We start from the raw sequence: 16,483 nt of genomic DNA, 5'->3' as shown, positions 1-16,483 counted from the left end.
AAAATCGTTTCTGAAAGTATTTGTTTGGAGTGTAGCCATGTATGGAAGTGAAACATGGAAAATAACTAGTTTGGACAAGAAGAGAATAGAAGCTTTCGTAATGTGGTGCTACAGAAGAATGCTGAAGATTAGATGGGTAGATCACATAATTAATGAGAAGGTATTGAATAGGATTGGGGAGAAGAGAAGTTTGTGGCACAACGTGACTACAAGAAGGGATCGGTTAGTAGGACATGTCTTGAGGCATCAAGGGATCACAAATTTAGCACTGGAGGGCAGCGTGGAGGGTAAAAATCGTAGAGGGAGACCAAGATATGAATACAATAAGCAGATTCAAAAGGATGTAGGTTGCAGTAGGTACTGGGAGATGAAGGCGCTTGCACAGGATAGATTAGCATGGAGAGCTGCAACAAACCAGTCTCAGGACTGAAGACCACAACAACAGCAACAATAGTTGACTCTTCACATGTTGGAGATGTCTTCGTACTATCAGAGCGCTCAACGTCACTCCTAAACTGTTCGCCATTCCCAAACTGCCACAAAAAGCGGTCAGTTCACTTCTAAATCTTTTTTTTTTTGTTTCTTGTTGTGTTTGGATTCCGAAAGCTGTATCCGTCCCTTTTATTTCGCGTTTAATCACACGTAAGAAACACACCCAAAACAAAACACACAAGAAAATGGTAACGGGACAATGTACATTTCGAAATTTCCTGTCTCGAGATTTGGTCCGGTACTCAGTTTTAATCTGCCAGGAAGTTTTATATCAGCCCCCACTCCGCTGCAGATTGAAAATTTCATTCTGGAAACATCCCCTAGGCTGTGGCTAAGCCATGTCTTCGCAATATCCTTTCTTCCAGGAGTGCTATGTCTGCTGCGTTCGCAGAAGAACTTCTGTGAAGTTTCGGAAGATAGTAGACGAGGTACTGGCAGAATTGAAGCTGTTGGGACGTGTCGTCGGTACTGCCGGCACGGTAGCTCAGCGGGTTCGGTCGGAGGGTTAGCTACCCGCTGTAATAATAATAAAAAAAACTGATTAAATGGATCAACGATGAACTTCATGGGGTGTCATGGGACATCCCCCCCCCCCCCCCCCCCGAACAAATGCAACGAAGAATACCGAACAAAATAAGATTTTTAAAAAAAGTCGGTAGAGGACTTGCCCGCAAAAGGCAAAGTTCCCGAGTTCATACCTCGGTCCGACACACAGTTTTAATCTCCTGGCAAAGTTCGTAGCAGCGCACAGTCCGCTGCAGAGTGTAAAGTTCATTCTGGAAATGTACATTTGGTACACATTACTAGCCAAAGGCTAATGGATTCTTCGCACAACACGCTATTCGGCTCCGCGTATTCTATTATTTTCATCACGGCAGTTAAACTGTTACGACATGACATGAAACCGAACTTTGTGAAGACAACAACTGATGGTTAGCACAGTGGTAATTTTACATTGTGAGCTGCAGCAGGTCTTGGCTTCGTATACGGTCAAGTGGTAATATTTTTTTCATTTTTAAATCTGTATCAAAGTGAACGATTATTGTTATTTCCAATTAATTGGTTTCAATGTAATTTTTTTCATTGTTAATCTTTTGTCGCATCATTTTCGTTGTCTTATTGACTTTTTATTTGCTCCCTGTCATTCGTTTTTCGTTTGGAATCTCCCTGTGTCGCCTATAACTTGCAAATGAGTTTCAATCAAGACTATCCATTGACCGCTAATCGTGTTAACTCACGTTCCGAAAGCGAAATGTTACATTTCGCTTTTAGGGCTCAAACTGAACTTTTGGTATCTTGAGTTTGCCTGTACGGATCAGCTTTAACCGCCGCGACCAAAGCGAATGTGATCAACTACCGTAGATTGCTGACCGCCGTTTTGTCAGATACATTGCACATCAAGAGATTCTGTTTAGGTTAGAACAAAAGTACGAGGTGCATTCAAGTTCTAAGGCCTCCGATTTTTTTCTAATTAACTACTCATCCGATATCTATGAAACTGGCGTTACTTCTCGACGTAATCGCCCCGCAGACGTACACATTTTTCACAACGCTGACGCCATGATTCCATGGCAGCGGCGAAGGCTTCTTTAGGAGCCTGTTTTGACCAATGGAAAATTTGCTGAGGCAATAGCAGCACGGCTGGTAAATGTGCGGCCACGGAGAGTGTCTTTCATTGTTGGAAAAAGCCAAAAGTCACTAGGAGCCAGGTCAGGTGAGTAGGGAGCATGAGGAATCACTTCAAAGTTGTTATCTCAAAGAAACTGTTGCGTAACATTAGCTCGATGTGCGGGTGCGTTTTCTTGGTGAAACAGAACAGTGCAGCCCTTCCCGGACGTTTTTCTTGCAGTGCAGGAAGGAATTTGTTCTTCAAAACATTTTCGTAGGATGCACCTGTTACCGTAGTGCCCTTTGGAACGCAATGGGTGAGGATTACGCTTTCGCTGTCCCAGAACATGGACACCATCATTTTTTCAGCACTGGCGGTTACCCGAAATTTTTTTGGTGGCTGTGAATCTGTATGCTTCCATTGAGCTGACTGGCGCTTTGTTTCTGGATTGAAAAATGGCATCCACGTCTCATCCATTGTCACAACCGACGAAATGAAAGTCCCATTCATGCTGTCGTTGCGCGTCAACATTGCTTGGCAACATGCCACACGGGCAGCCATGTGGTCATCCGTCAGCATTCGTGGCACCCACCTGTATGACACTTTTCGCATTTTCAGGTCGTCATGCAGGATTGTGTGCACAGAACCCACAGAAATGCCAACTCTGGAGGCGATCTGTTCAACAGTCATTCGGCGATTCCCCAAAACAATTCTCTCCACTTTCTCGATCATGTCGTCAGACCGGCTTGTGCGAGCCTGAGGTTGTTTCGGTTTGTTGTCACACGATGTTCTGCCTTCATGAAACTGTCGCACCCACAAACGCACTTTCGACACATCCATAACTCCATCACCACATGTCTCCTTCAACTGTCGATGAATTTCAATTGGTTTCACACCACGCAAATTCAGAAAACGCATGATTGCACGCTGTTCAAGTAAGGAAAACGTCGTCATTTTAAGTATTTAAAACAGTTCTCATTCTCGCTGCTGGCGGTAAAATTCCATCTGCCGTACGGTGCTGCCATCTCTGGGACGTATTGACAATGAACGCAGCCTCATTTTAAAACAATGCACATGTTTCTATCTCTTTCCAGTCTGGAGAAAAAAAACCGGAGGCCTTAGAACTTGAATGCACCTCGTATAAGCTCAGGGCTACAAAATGCGTTGTCTGCCTCAGTTGAGTCATCGCTCATTTAAAATCAACTGTCCTGCCATACCTGATAGGAGCAGTTTTCAACATTGCTAACAAACAGTTTCTCAGTACTTCTGAAGTGGCCCGCCATGCTAGCATGTCGCCTTTAACTGAACGGTAGCCGATATGACAACGCTTCAGCACCAAGTGACAGATTTTAATCGGACTATAGTCACACCATGCAGCAAAAGATGAAGAAATAACCAACAGACATCGAGAAAAGAAAAACCACTCCGACAGGCCATACAATCCAACCCCGGGAAAAAGCAGGAACAGCAGCAGCTGCTTAATTCTTTCCTGCCCGAGGGGTCTTAAGTCCCATCAATTTCTAGGATCAGACGACGGCATGGAATTCAATTAATGCACTGGCATCCACAACAAACAGTGTGTCAAACTATGCGCCCTTCTGAAAACGTCCTTTTCTTCAATTAAGAAAGGTGGTGCAAAAGGAGATTTTCACTCTGCAGTGGAGTGTGCGCTGATATGAAAATTCCTGCCAGGAAGTTTCAAGAAAGGTGGTGGCTAGTGCAGAGGTACTCCACGTTTCTCTAAATAAAAAGAAAATATTTCAGTTAATAACGAAAAAGTGAGAAAATTTAAGAATGAAGGCGATTTCCTAATATCATGTACATGTGCAGAGCAGAAGTGCGTCAGCTGCGTATTCTACCAATATCTCCCAGGTGTTGCCTAGGTGCACTTTGGTGATGTCATCAGAGTAGTAGTATAGCCGAACGACGACCGCATGTGGTCTGTGGGCTGGGACATACACAACCTAACGTATTTGCCATTCATGCTGCACTAATTTAATTATAAATGAAATAGCTACTTGTGGATTATTATTTACTCCTGAAACAATAGTTACATTACTTTTACTAAATGCTTCAGTTGTTACTTAATAGAAAACTGCGTTCTCAGTTATCCAAAAGATCTTATTTCAGTTATAATATTTTAAAAAACTTAAACCATAAAGATTCTCTCTACCTTAGAATATTGAATAACACAAGAAAATGAACAAAATATGCTTTGATTACTTTTTCAAGTAATATCGTACTCTTGCGGTCTTTCACACATTAAATCCATATCTAACCTCATTTTTTCTGTCATATATAGTTTCATCAGGATCTGAATTCGCCTAAAAGTGGAAAATTACAATTTTTAGTCTGAAATGTTGATTCGGTAATTTTTAGCAAATCATTTTCAGAAATGCATGAGAATTGCGTAATGATTAAGAAGTTACAATTATCCTAGATTCCAGGAGGAGGCAGTGTCTCATTCTAGATACCCTCCCACACCCTTTGCAGACCCCAATGTGAGGTCGCACTTTTTTCAGAATAAAAGGCATGGCCTATTGTCCAAGTTCTCGAGCGTGGGGTTGTAGCTTGATGGGCAGTGGCGTTGTATACGTCTCTTTATGCTTCAGCCCTCCGACAGAGCAAGAGCAACCCAGCGCCGCGCCGACCGCCGCTGCAGTGGAGGGGGTAGAATCGGAGACGACCACCACGACAACCACCACGACCACAAGCACGACCACAGCGGAATCCGTTAGCGAGCAGGACTCGCCTCAAGCCACGACAGGTACGTCTCAAGGTTTCTCCACTGCCTCTCAACATCTTCTGCGTAACTAAACTCTGGCTCAAATGGTTCTAATGGCTCTAAACACTGTGGGACTTAACATCTGAGGTCATCAGTTCCCTAGACTTAGAACTACGCAAACCCAACTAACCTAAGGATATCACACAGATCCGTGCCCAAGGCAGGTTTCGAACCTGCGACCGTAACAGCAGCGTGGTTCCGGACTGAAGCGCCTTGAACCGCTCGGTCACAGCGGATGGCAACTAAACTCTGGGAATTTCACATTGAAATGGAGCTCTCCCACTCTTTTGAGCCTGCAGTGGTTGCTGCACGTCTTATGCCCCACACAGATTTTATACGAGTCCCAATACACCCTAGTTAGGAACTCGTTATTAAAATAATTGGAAGAAATGAAGGTAGAGCCCTAACTTAAGGCAGTGAACAAAAATTGTAAAGAGAACACAGCAATTATTTGCTTTCCCCCCTCCTCCCCAAGGATACATCAACTCATACAGTGTTCAGTATTACACGCACGACCTCTAGCTCTGACTGTAGACCAGATTCGATAAGGAAGAGAGAACACCAATTTCTTCAGGCATGCTATTTCCAGCTAAAGCCCCACATTGAAATTGGAACCTGTATCCATTTTTAAAGACTGAGGAGAATGAATATTGGGGGGTTAAATTCGTCATCCTCCTTTGGCCCCGGCATCTTTCATGAACGTAGAGGGTGTCACTGGGTACAAGACAGGGTCAATCTTGGTTAACAGAGCTGGTTGTTTAGATAGTAGCTGTTCAATTTCTAACGTGTTAAGACCAATTTATGTGCAATATTTTCAAAATGACTGTGAGTTATCTTCCAACACGATCCGCGTACTGTATTTTGCCTAAGCTGCACTGAGCTACCTCAATGCAGAGGGTTCTCGACTGTTAACCTAGGCCACAAATTATCCGCATATCTCACCCACTGGATGCCCAGAGACTGCCACAGTACCATTCAGCAGCCACTACGATGGACGAACTTGGGCAGAGAGGGTTGAAGCAGTATGGAATGACCTTCTTATATCAGTCTACCAACATCAGCTCGACTCGATACCCAGCTGGTTTAAGGCCATACGTGGCAGCTCTGTATACTACATTTCGCACTCTGAATCTATCTACATTTGCATACAAATTCCGCAAGCCACTATATGGTGCGTGGCGGAAGGTACGTTCCATCACTACCAGTCCTATTCCACTTGCACATAGAGCAAGAGAAAAACGACTGCCTATATGCCTCCATACTAGCGCTTGTCTACACGGCCCTTATGAGAGATCTATGTCAGCGATAGAAGAAGCGTTCTGCAATCTGTCGCAAATTTTAGGTAAGTGCAGCTTGTTTATAAAGGAAGAGAGAACACCAATACTAGTGGGACCCTACCTTGAGTACTGCTTGAGTGTCTGGAATCCCCACAAGGTCGGATGGAACGAAGACGTCGAAACATTTCAGAGTCGTGCTGCTAGATTTGTTATCGGCAGATACATTCAGCACGCGACTGCTAGGGGGTTGCTTCTTGAACTTAAATAGAGTCGCTTGATAGAACAAGTTCTACCTCAATACAGAGATTTCTCGACTGTTGCCCTAACCTGGACATTATTGAGGAAGGCCTTCTGGCTTTCCCAGTGAGGCGTTGTCATCTTGGAAAATCGGGAGTACCTTTGTAACATTGTTGCATTAATTTGATGTGAAAGCGGTGATGATAGAATTACCATGCAACTGTTTCACGAGGTATCCAGTCTAGCTTACCAAATTCTCAACCAGACTAACATTAATTATAATCTTTTAAAAGTCATATGACAACCGGTGATATATATATATATATATATATATATATATATATATATATATATATATATATATATATATATATATAAGAGAATTTAAATAAAAAGAAATAAATCAGTTTATATTTGGAAATTTATTTTAACATATTAAACTTGATTCATAACTAAACTGGTGCCTTATTTAGGATTGTGAAAATATGAGATTGTAATCTTACAGAACACATCAAATATGGAGCCAAGATTGGGAGACTGCATACAACACTGCATTCACAAAATAACATACGAAGAACGTTGAAACATATGCAAGAGGAAATTAACCACAACCAACCAATTCAATTTTCACCCAAAGAAGTTACGTTCGTAGGACAATCCTGTCCATCATGTAATTACCACACACTGGTATACTAAATTCATAATAACTCTCTGTGAAATCTTCCCGAAAAAAATAGCTGAGGGCTACTTTGATGATTACACCACATGCTTCATGTGGTCAACTTGGCTTACACAAAGTGTGTAACTCCACTATAATTCTGATAATTAAAATAAATTAGATCGAAAAGGAATTTACAAAAGAAAAACCTTGAACTGGTTACTATCGTCTTACTATTAACATGATGGGCCGAACAACTGTATAAGCGCATGGTACTGGTCTCACAAAGTACACCCCACGTGGGTTGAACATAAAGAAAAGTTGCTATATTGAAAAATATTGACAAGACGAGACGTTATAATCTCACACACGTTCGCATTTAAGACTGATTAAGACTGATGATCTTAGTTAGAGCTACTTATCAACACGTGGTTCCACTTTACTCACAAAGTAGTAACAAAGCAACTACCGGAATATACTCTGAACTTCACACTCGAATTAAACTGCGTTGCAATTTAAGATAACATTAGATATTTTAGAGCTAAACCTGAAATAAAGGTGATTAAATTTTCAGTTAGGCTGAACTTACGAAATCTATTGTCCTACGGACTTAGCAGACACGCGCTTAGCTGGAGATCTTACCACTTCAGACGCTCGCCACGGACCGACTGACCTGCGCTCCTACCGAGCGTGCTTCCCAAATACAAACGGAAGTGACCAGAGAGGCAGCTCCCTATACCAACATGACAAGGGACAGACAGGACCATACTAAGGATAGAACCTCTTTGCTTTTAGAAAGCGTAGCTACCTTTTCCGACGTTGGTCCTACTGTTCTCTAGCAGACAGGCTTGTCTGCTACCATCCATGCAACTAGAAATACATTTGCTCATTCATCCGCTCACACAGAAGGGAAGGGGGATGACAGTATTTATCATATACAGTATATAAAAGAAATCGGATGTAGGTTCCGTATGAGACTGTGTGACATGAATTACATATAAACTGTGTTTTAAAGTGTAGTATTGTGACAGATCGTTCTTGTTTATGTGTCAAAGTAACAAGTTTCACTGCTCAGTCTCCTCCCAGATAGTCAGAAACACCACAGCAAATTTAGAAGAGGAATTTATGCCGTAAATTACATCAGATTTCAGAAATCAACATCAAAGGAATCCAACAGAGACCTTTCACCTTAGAAGGTTGCGCTCTGAGAGCATGGGCTATGCGATCGAAATATCGTGCAAGTATGACGCGGATTACCGGCAGAAAAGCCGATTTTCCAAGATAACAACGCCTCGCCAGGACAGCCTGATGACCTTTCTCAGCAATGGTCCACGAAACGAACTGCATGTTGATCGAAGCTGCCAGTGACAAATCTAGAAGTATGCCTATGAATTTCTTCATAGTGTTCCTTTAATCTGATCGAATGAGGATCCCAAACACTCGAGTAGTACTCAAGAATGGGTAGCACTAGTGTTCCTCAGACTAGCCCAGACATACAAAAAAAGCGAATTGCGACTTCTGTTCATATATGCAGTGGTTTCCATTGCTTTCTGCATCCTCCTGCGGTTGATCAATGTTGATTCTACCGCCTTTAGGGGTAAATTCCCACAGCAACGGCAAGAGAGTTACCTGAACCTCTTCCACTCCTCCACCCTCTTTGACATGGGCTTAGAAGAATGAGTGTGACTTCTTATGCCGGAAGCCTTCGGCCGCCACTGCTGATTATTAATCAAAATTTAAGCGGTAGTGGGTTTCAAACCCGGGGCAGAACACCTTTTGAATATGAAACATAGGCGCTACCCGCAGATCACTGTTCGTGTAACGTACTTCCACCTTAACAATTTATGACTTTTTCCTTGATTCTCATGATTCTAGGGGCACCCTGTACGTTTTGATTACTGTATACCAAAATATGTGACGTAAATGCCATTATGTTTTGATTGAAGTGACTTAGAACCTTAAAATTTTTTGCGCTTCCAAGGAACCATAGACATTAATACGTGACACAGATTTGGACTTGAAGTGTCTACCCGTTCCTCCGGGAAAAGGTTCTCAACAGTCGGGAAGACATACACAGGCAGATGAACAACAAAGCGATCCTGTAAGGTTTCCGTTTTTAAAGACTGAGGCACAGGGACCGAAAAACCACGAAGAACTTAGCAACATGCACCAAAAGAGAGTATGTTGTCACCATGGTAGTCCAGACAATTCTTTGCAAGTGACCAGAAGTTCTACATAATCTGCACTCCTTCCCCAGAAAAGCTCATTAACAAAATTCACATAGCCCCATAAGAAATAGACGTAGGGTGTGAGATCTCGGTGGCCAGAAGTGCAGAGCCAGGTCCTCAAGTCGCCTGAGACCGATCCAACACTTATGAAGGTTATCATTCAAAAAGCCTCGTACATCACGGTGTCAATGGAGAGGAGCTTCATCCTGTTGGAAAATGAAGTCCTGGGAATCTTCCATAACGCGACGGAACAGTCATTGTTCCAACATGTCCAGGTACACGATTCTCGTTACAGTTATTTCCACAAAGAAAAATGTTCATACACGTTTGTACAGGTTATGGCACAGAACACGTTGATCTTTGGTGAGTCTTTTTCGTGTTGCAATGGTGAATGTGGATTTTCCAAACCTCATGGGCGAACATTGCGTCTGTCGACTTTTCCACTAAGTTGGAACGTCGCTTCATCGCTAAAAATTACAGGCTGTAGAAATACATTATCCTCCATCTTTGCTAGCACATAACAACAAAACGCGAGACACTTCTCTTTCTCATGGCGTTTGTGTTCCTGCACAAGCTGTAATCGGTAGGGCTTGTAAGCAAATGCAGTCTCAGAACTTTCCATGCGGTTGGTTGCGGAATCCCGAGTTCTCGAATGGCTATATTGATAGATTTACTGGGACTGCGCACAAAAGTATCTTGAATCCGTCGGAAATCATCCTCTGACACAGCGGTCGCCCTGTGCTGTTTTGTTTGCACACTCTCCCAGTCTGTTAAAATCGCTTAAACTAATGACTAATGCTTCTGTGAATTGATGGTTCAATACCGAGTTAGGTATGAAGTGCCTGCTGCACTGCAATTTGCGACTCACTTTTCGTGAACTCGACAACGCAGGAAACCTTGTGCTCCACAGTGTCCATATCACTCACAACTGATAATGAAACGGATATTATGGCCCTATTGCAATGGACCCTCTACCGGCCTCTTCTGGAACCACCACTGCCTGCCCGCCGCCACCTGCCAAAAACTTTGAAACTTCCTCTTTTTATTGGTATAAGGCTTGATCATTTATTATTTGTACTTAAATACATACGCATTTTCTAAAGTGGATAAATCATCTAGAAAAACCTTGTGTATGTATGTATATATATTTAATTGATTTTGTGCAGAACCCTCAGTGTGTGAGTCCTTGCACTTGGCCAATATTTGTGATGTTTCCCTACTTATTGACACTTCTGGTGTCAAACTGTGATGAATGTTGCGATATTTGCCCGCCATAACACTAGTTGAAACCTCATTGATCATGCAGTGAAGAATGTTTCCTTTGCAGCTGTGCCACCTCGACTGTCGCCCGCCAGCCCACCAGATGAGAGTGCCAGCAATGATGACGCAGAACAGTCTGCACCGCCTTCCACTGCTGCAGCTGTGGTGGAAACCAGTGAAGACTTGACGCAACCACCACCCCCACTACGTAGTGCTGCTTCTGCTCTCTAGCACTGATAACTCTCGTAACTGCATTGCACACTTTGTAACTCCCTAAGCAGTAATGGAGATACGAGGTGCAAAGAGTTGCCAGTAGGCAACCTCCTCCTTTTTCCTCTTCTTTGCTTTTCTGTTTACCAAAATGACATCCCACAGGCAACAAGTTTGTTAGAGACAGAGCATGGCTCCATTTGGGAAGAACAAGAAACAACTTCTGTAGTATTCTTTGGCAGAAATAATCCCAGTGTATGCCAGTAATAGTGTCAAGCTTTTCCGATCACCAGAACAGTTCTCCATACCAGAGCTGATGTGCTCTTTTTTGGCATGCAGCTGCCTTCTATCTGGGGTAGCAGTAACCTTGAGACCTGTGCTGGGACCTCACAATACTGCAGCTGGAGTATATCCTATACAGACACTAACAGTCACATTACTTTTAGTCAGATTATTGTTAAGGGACACGCCACGAACAGTCAAATAACACCTAAGGATTCGCTACAGAATCTTCTATACACAACCAATGTTCTGCTTTCAGTCCTCTTTCTTTATTAACTCTGAATTCTCTGGAAATTTTGTAATCATCCTACATGAGGAATGTCAGCCCTTTGTCAGAAACTGTAGTAACTACTTTAGTATGATAAAAAATGTTTTAGTAAAATGTTTAATAAAAAGTAATTTAAAATAATTGTAAGCATGTTACACTTTCTTTGTATTAACACTTCATGTTTCTTGAGGTGATATAGAGAACTTCCATGATGTGTCCTAGCGTTGATTGTGTGCACTAGTTACATTATTTCATTAAGCTTCTCTTCCATAATGCTTGGAAAATTTTCTGGATATATCTTGTCATTAAAATATAATATCTCTAGTTTTGTACTTAATAATTTATTGTTTTATGTCCTGTATAAACCAAAGCACAGGTGAGTTTTTTCTGTTAATCATTTGGTACAGAATAGTGTGAGAGGGAGGTACATGTCTCAGTCCCTGTTAGAAAATTTTTGTGGCATTTGGCTGGCAATGTAACCACAGTTGTTAAGTTCAGACAAACTGAAACTGTGACATTCATCAGTTATGACTCAATAATGTTGTCAACAGAACACTTAAGTATATGTGCCTGGTGTAATAGAATTCAACCAGTCAAAAGCAGGTGCAGTTAGAAGTGTCATCTGTATTACCACTGTCTGTTCAAGATAATAAATCATTTATAAATGCTGCACATATTCTGTGGTTCTGTAACTTGTTCATATGAATGATAGATATCTGAAGTAGGAATAACAAGTAAAATCTTCCTAAATATATCTACGTATTATTTTTATCCCTATACTATGCGTTTATTCACTTTGATGTGACTATTAAGATAAAATTAGTCTATTTCAGTGAAAGATCTCCCCATTTTCTAAACACTTGATGAATATAAAATCTGACACCAAGCCAGATAAATCAACATTTGCATGGAAATTGTTTTAAATTTCTTTTCAGGCAATCTGTATTTAGTGTCTAGAGTTTCCCCTAAATCACTTCAAGCAAACACTAAGATGATTCCATAAAATAAGTTATGATGGACTTCTTACCCCACTGAACTCCAGTCAGAGCTTATCTTTTATCACTAGAAATCTGACAACTTCATATTTTCTTCTTTCAATCTAAGGTACAATGTGCAATGTTGTATATGATATTCATAATCAGCTAAGAGATACTGCAATTAAAAATATTGAGTGTAACACTGCTTTGAAGTTCAGAAACAGAAAAATGATGAATAATAAAGCATAGGTGTATTTCTTCAAACTGGAATTGCACATCTATCACAAATTCAGTTTAATCAGTATGCATATTAAATTTAAGTGTGGTGTGTCACTAAAACTTTGCAAGTGAATTTCGCAGCACCATTGGGGTTATATGGTGTGATAGCCCTAGACCCCTCATCCAATTAGAAGGTTTTACATTGCAACAACAGGGATTAGTTATGAAGAGATAGGTGTCCAAAGAAAGTATTTGTTCAAGATGACATAATAAATGTAAGTGTGGTTTGTTTGCACATGCTACTGGAATTTCATCACACACTCCTTCAGCACAGTGAGGATTATATGGTGCATTAACACTCCATCCTTCATCCAGGAAAAGGTTCGTTTGGAACTGAAGGGGAAAAGTTCGAAGATATGGGTGTCAGAAGACGGCATCACACTAATGAAAGGTTATAGGAATACAGCGAAATAGCTTGGAATTGAGTGCTGAAGAGGCTGAGACTAGTCAGAAGTCTCCTTCCAGAATGCTTGCGAATGCTCGAGACTCTTATAGATAACAGAGATAATCCAGAATTAACTGGAGGTACATTACTTACACATTCTGGGCATTTTCGGCAAACATTGCCAGTTATTGCAAAATCAACTCCAGTGTACGAAATCAATGCATGTTTGAAGGAATCATTTCTTTGCCCTGGAATGAAGAAAGTAAATTAAGAACACCAAGTCACCAATGATGAAGAAGCTAAACGTTTTGTCGAAAAACTCTTACAAATTAGTGAAGGCACTCACCCAGTTGATTGCATAACAGGCCAAATCCAGCTTACAAATGATTTATGGAACATTGTCAACAGCCTGAATGAATTAATAGTTTTTCTGAACATTGTTGGTTGTTTGAAAGAACCATTCTTGCAGTAAGAAATAGTGAAACGGTCATGACAATTATCAAACAGTATAACTGAAGCAAAGATACTACCAGGAAAATATAAAGAAAAACCAGCAGTTATTCTAAGGATTTTTCTTGTATTTACCAATCTGATGTATCAGCTTGAAAGAATTAGGCTTTCCTCATGGTCAGTTACATGAGGGTTGGGAATAAGATAATTAAGTATGAAATATAGAGAAAACAAAACAGACTTTTCTTTCATTAAATTAAATGCATATGTGTTGATAAGCTTTATAATTTCTATATATTAGCACATTTTACTTCCAGTCACTGGTGTTTGTGTCACATGCTACCCTGCATACTATAGTGATTGTGTGGTGGTAGCTGTTTCTGGAGATATGAGTGTTTAAAGTGGTCACTATCACACTGTGGTGGTCACCAAAACATCTTCCATCTCTTTTCATCAATATACATTTGAAGGAAAAAAGTTCGAGATTTATCTGTGTTGCTAATCTTTTATGAACATCTTTCAGGGTTAATTAATATCTTTGAATGTTGTATGAGTTTCACAAATGTTCTAGATTTTAGAATGTTTTATTAAGTTTCTGAATTTTTTAATGTTCTCAGATGTTTCAGAATGTTCACTATGTTGTTTAAAGAAAAATTAGGGTATTGTTAAATACTTCAGTGGCTTTAAGGCTACTAGAGATGACTTTTGAGCATTCAAGAGTACTTTTAATGTGGTACACTAAGATATTTAAAATTTTTAGGATGTTTATTTTTACTATGATTTCAAATGAACTGGATGTTCATAGAAAACACAAACCATGTGCAGTTTATCTTTTTCAGCTATGGAAGTATAAAATCTATTGGAGTGTTTAGGTCAGAGGTATTCTAATGACATAATCTCAATTCAGTTGAAAATATTAGATTACTAGATATAGAAATTCAGTACAAAAAATCTGAAATGAACTTTAAAATTAAGAATTATAAATATTGTAGGATCAGTTTGCCACATATTTGAGCTTTCTCTGTATCACAACAGAAATAATTTTCAGTAATACTATTCTCAAATTGATCTATATATTGAAACATTACTGAAAGTATATTAATTTAAAATTTCACATTTTATTTTTATTCACTTTGTACTAGAATTTATCACTTCCAAATCCACAATAATCATCACTTATTTGCAAACCTCAAGGGGTAGCCCTATTTGAATGTGTGAAAACTAGACAATTTTTCGTGATTGTTTCAAGTCAAATACAATGTATTACTAAATCTGATGAAATAGTTTTATTGCTTCCACTTTTGTCTTTAAGAAATCATTTTCATGTCCTATTCAGGCTCTCCCTGTAACCACTGAACAAGGTAGAAGGACCCCTTGCAGTCAGAACACTGGTCATTGAGAGGAACCCCAAAGCCTTCATACTGGACCTGCAACAAATTAATTTTGCATAAGTCATTTTTATATACGTTTTCTTTCAGTGTCTATGGGATAACTGGAAAATTATCAGCTCTAAGAAAATGGTTGCATGTTGAAACGAATGACATTTTCTTTGCCCAGAAAAATCGAGACAAAATCGTTCATGCAAAATGCACTTTTGAAGATATCACAAAACCGCTGTTTACACTTACAGAGAATTCAGTGCAGAGTGCCAGTTTTAAATTTCGATCAGAATCGTATGCACTATTCTCACATTCCTTTCCTCCCAATTTGAGAAGTACAAATTCGAGGAAAACCCATTTAAAGATTAGGGTTATATTTTCTGCAGTTAAGTTAAATATAACTCTAATCAGCGATCTCTGTATCATACAGTAATTCTTACAGATGTGAAAGGAGGTCCTCCTCCAACTTTTCATGGTTATCGTGGTCCTGCAGATCTCTTTTGCAGCTTCTGTCATCTGCTGCACTGCTTGCTCGATTCGCTTTTCGACTGCTTTTGTGCAAAAGTTGTAAGAGGCTGGTCTGATCTCAAGTTCGAGCACATTCATAATTTCCATAATGCCTCATAGGCTACTACCGATATTACATATGGAATATTTTTGCTCCACTGTAACTGATTTCTGGAGACACATTTTCACAAATCGTGTTGTAACTCGATAACAGAGCTTCTGGTGAACTGGGAATGACTACTACACTAAAGCAGACATTCCAGCGAATATTTTAAGCAAAAAAAAAAAGATTTCTTCAAATTTTCGAAGAGGATCACCCCTGAAAACGAGTTTTAGTTGGCAATCGTTTAAATTTGTCAATGACTAGTCAATACCTTCAGGCACTTTCAAGCATTAAACGCAACTGGTATTCAGCTGTAAAAGGTTTTTTATTTAATGAACCCTTTTCTCCACAATTGTAGAAAAAACATTAATGAGCTTAAAAATGTTTTTTCTAATTTAATATCTACAAATGTAAATATATTGTGTTGCATTAGTCTGTTACAAATAACACACTGATTGATTGACAAAGGATAAAAGAACTTTAACCCTGGTAAAGTTCAAGTATTTTTTTTTTGGGTCATCAATATTCTGACTGGTTTGATGCAGCCTGCCATGAATTCCTCTCCTGTGCTAACCTGTGAAATTGCAACCTACATCCTCTATTATTTTCTGGATGGATTCCAATCTCTTTCTTTACAATTTCTGCCATCTACAGCTCCCAATGGAAGTCATCCCCTCATGTCTTAACAGATGTCGTATCAGTCTGTACTTCTCCTTATCAGTGTTTTCCAATATTCCTTTCCTCTCCCATTCTCCACAGAACCTCCTCATTACATACCTTATCAGTCCACCTAATTTTCAACATTGGTCTGTAGCACCACGTCTCAAATGCTTCGATTCTCTTCTGTTCCAGTTTTCCCACAGTCCACGTTTCACTACCATACAACTCTGTGCTCCAAAAACATATTGTCAGAAATCTCTTCCTCAAGACCTAGTAGACTTCTCTTGGCTAGGAATGTCCTTTTTGCCAGTGCTTTCGATGTCCTCCTTGCCCCGTCCGTCATTGGTTATTTTGCTGCCTAGCTAACAGAATTCCTTAACTTCATCTACTGTGTGATCATCAGTGCTGATGTTAAGTTTCTCACTGCTCTCATTTCT

The 16,483-nt window shown here is 40.1% G+C and overlaps 1 protein-coding gene across 1 annotated transcript in view; it reads left to right on the top strand.

The window, feature by feature from the left end:
• The window catches only part of LOC126284792 (mucin-5AC-like), a 146,107-nt gene extending 134,477 nt beyond the window's left edge, over window positions 1–11,630 (top strand). Inside the window, exons 5-6 of the mRNA XM_049983958.1 lie at window positions 4,714–4,868; window positions 10,614–11,630. Of these exons, the coding sequence (XP_049839915.1) occupies window positions 4,714–4,868; window positions 10,614–10,777 (319 nt within the window). The 3' untranslated portion in view covers window positions 10,778–11,630. The remainder of the gene's footprint in view (window positions 1–4,713; window positions 4,869–10,613) is intronic.
• Window positions 11,631–16,483: the final 4,853 nt, after the last annotated feature.

Source organism: Schistocerca gregaria, chromosome 8 (genome assembly GCF_023897955.1).
Source record: "Schistocerca gregaria isolate iqSchGreg1 chromosome 8, iqSchGreg1.2, whole genome shotgun sequence".
NCBI classification, from domain to species: domain Eukaryota; kingdom Metazoa; phylum Arthropoda; class Insecta; order Orthoptera; family Acrididae; genus Schistocerca; species Schistocerca gregaria.
The sequence above is the reverse complement of the archived record's forward strand: the minus strand, read 5'-3'. Positions and strand labels throughout refer to the sequence as shown.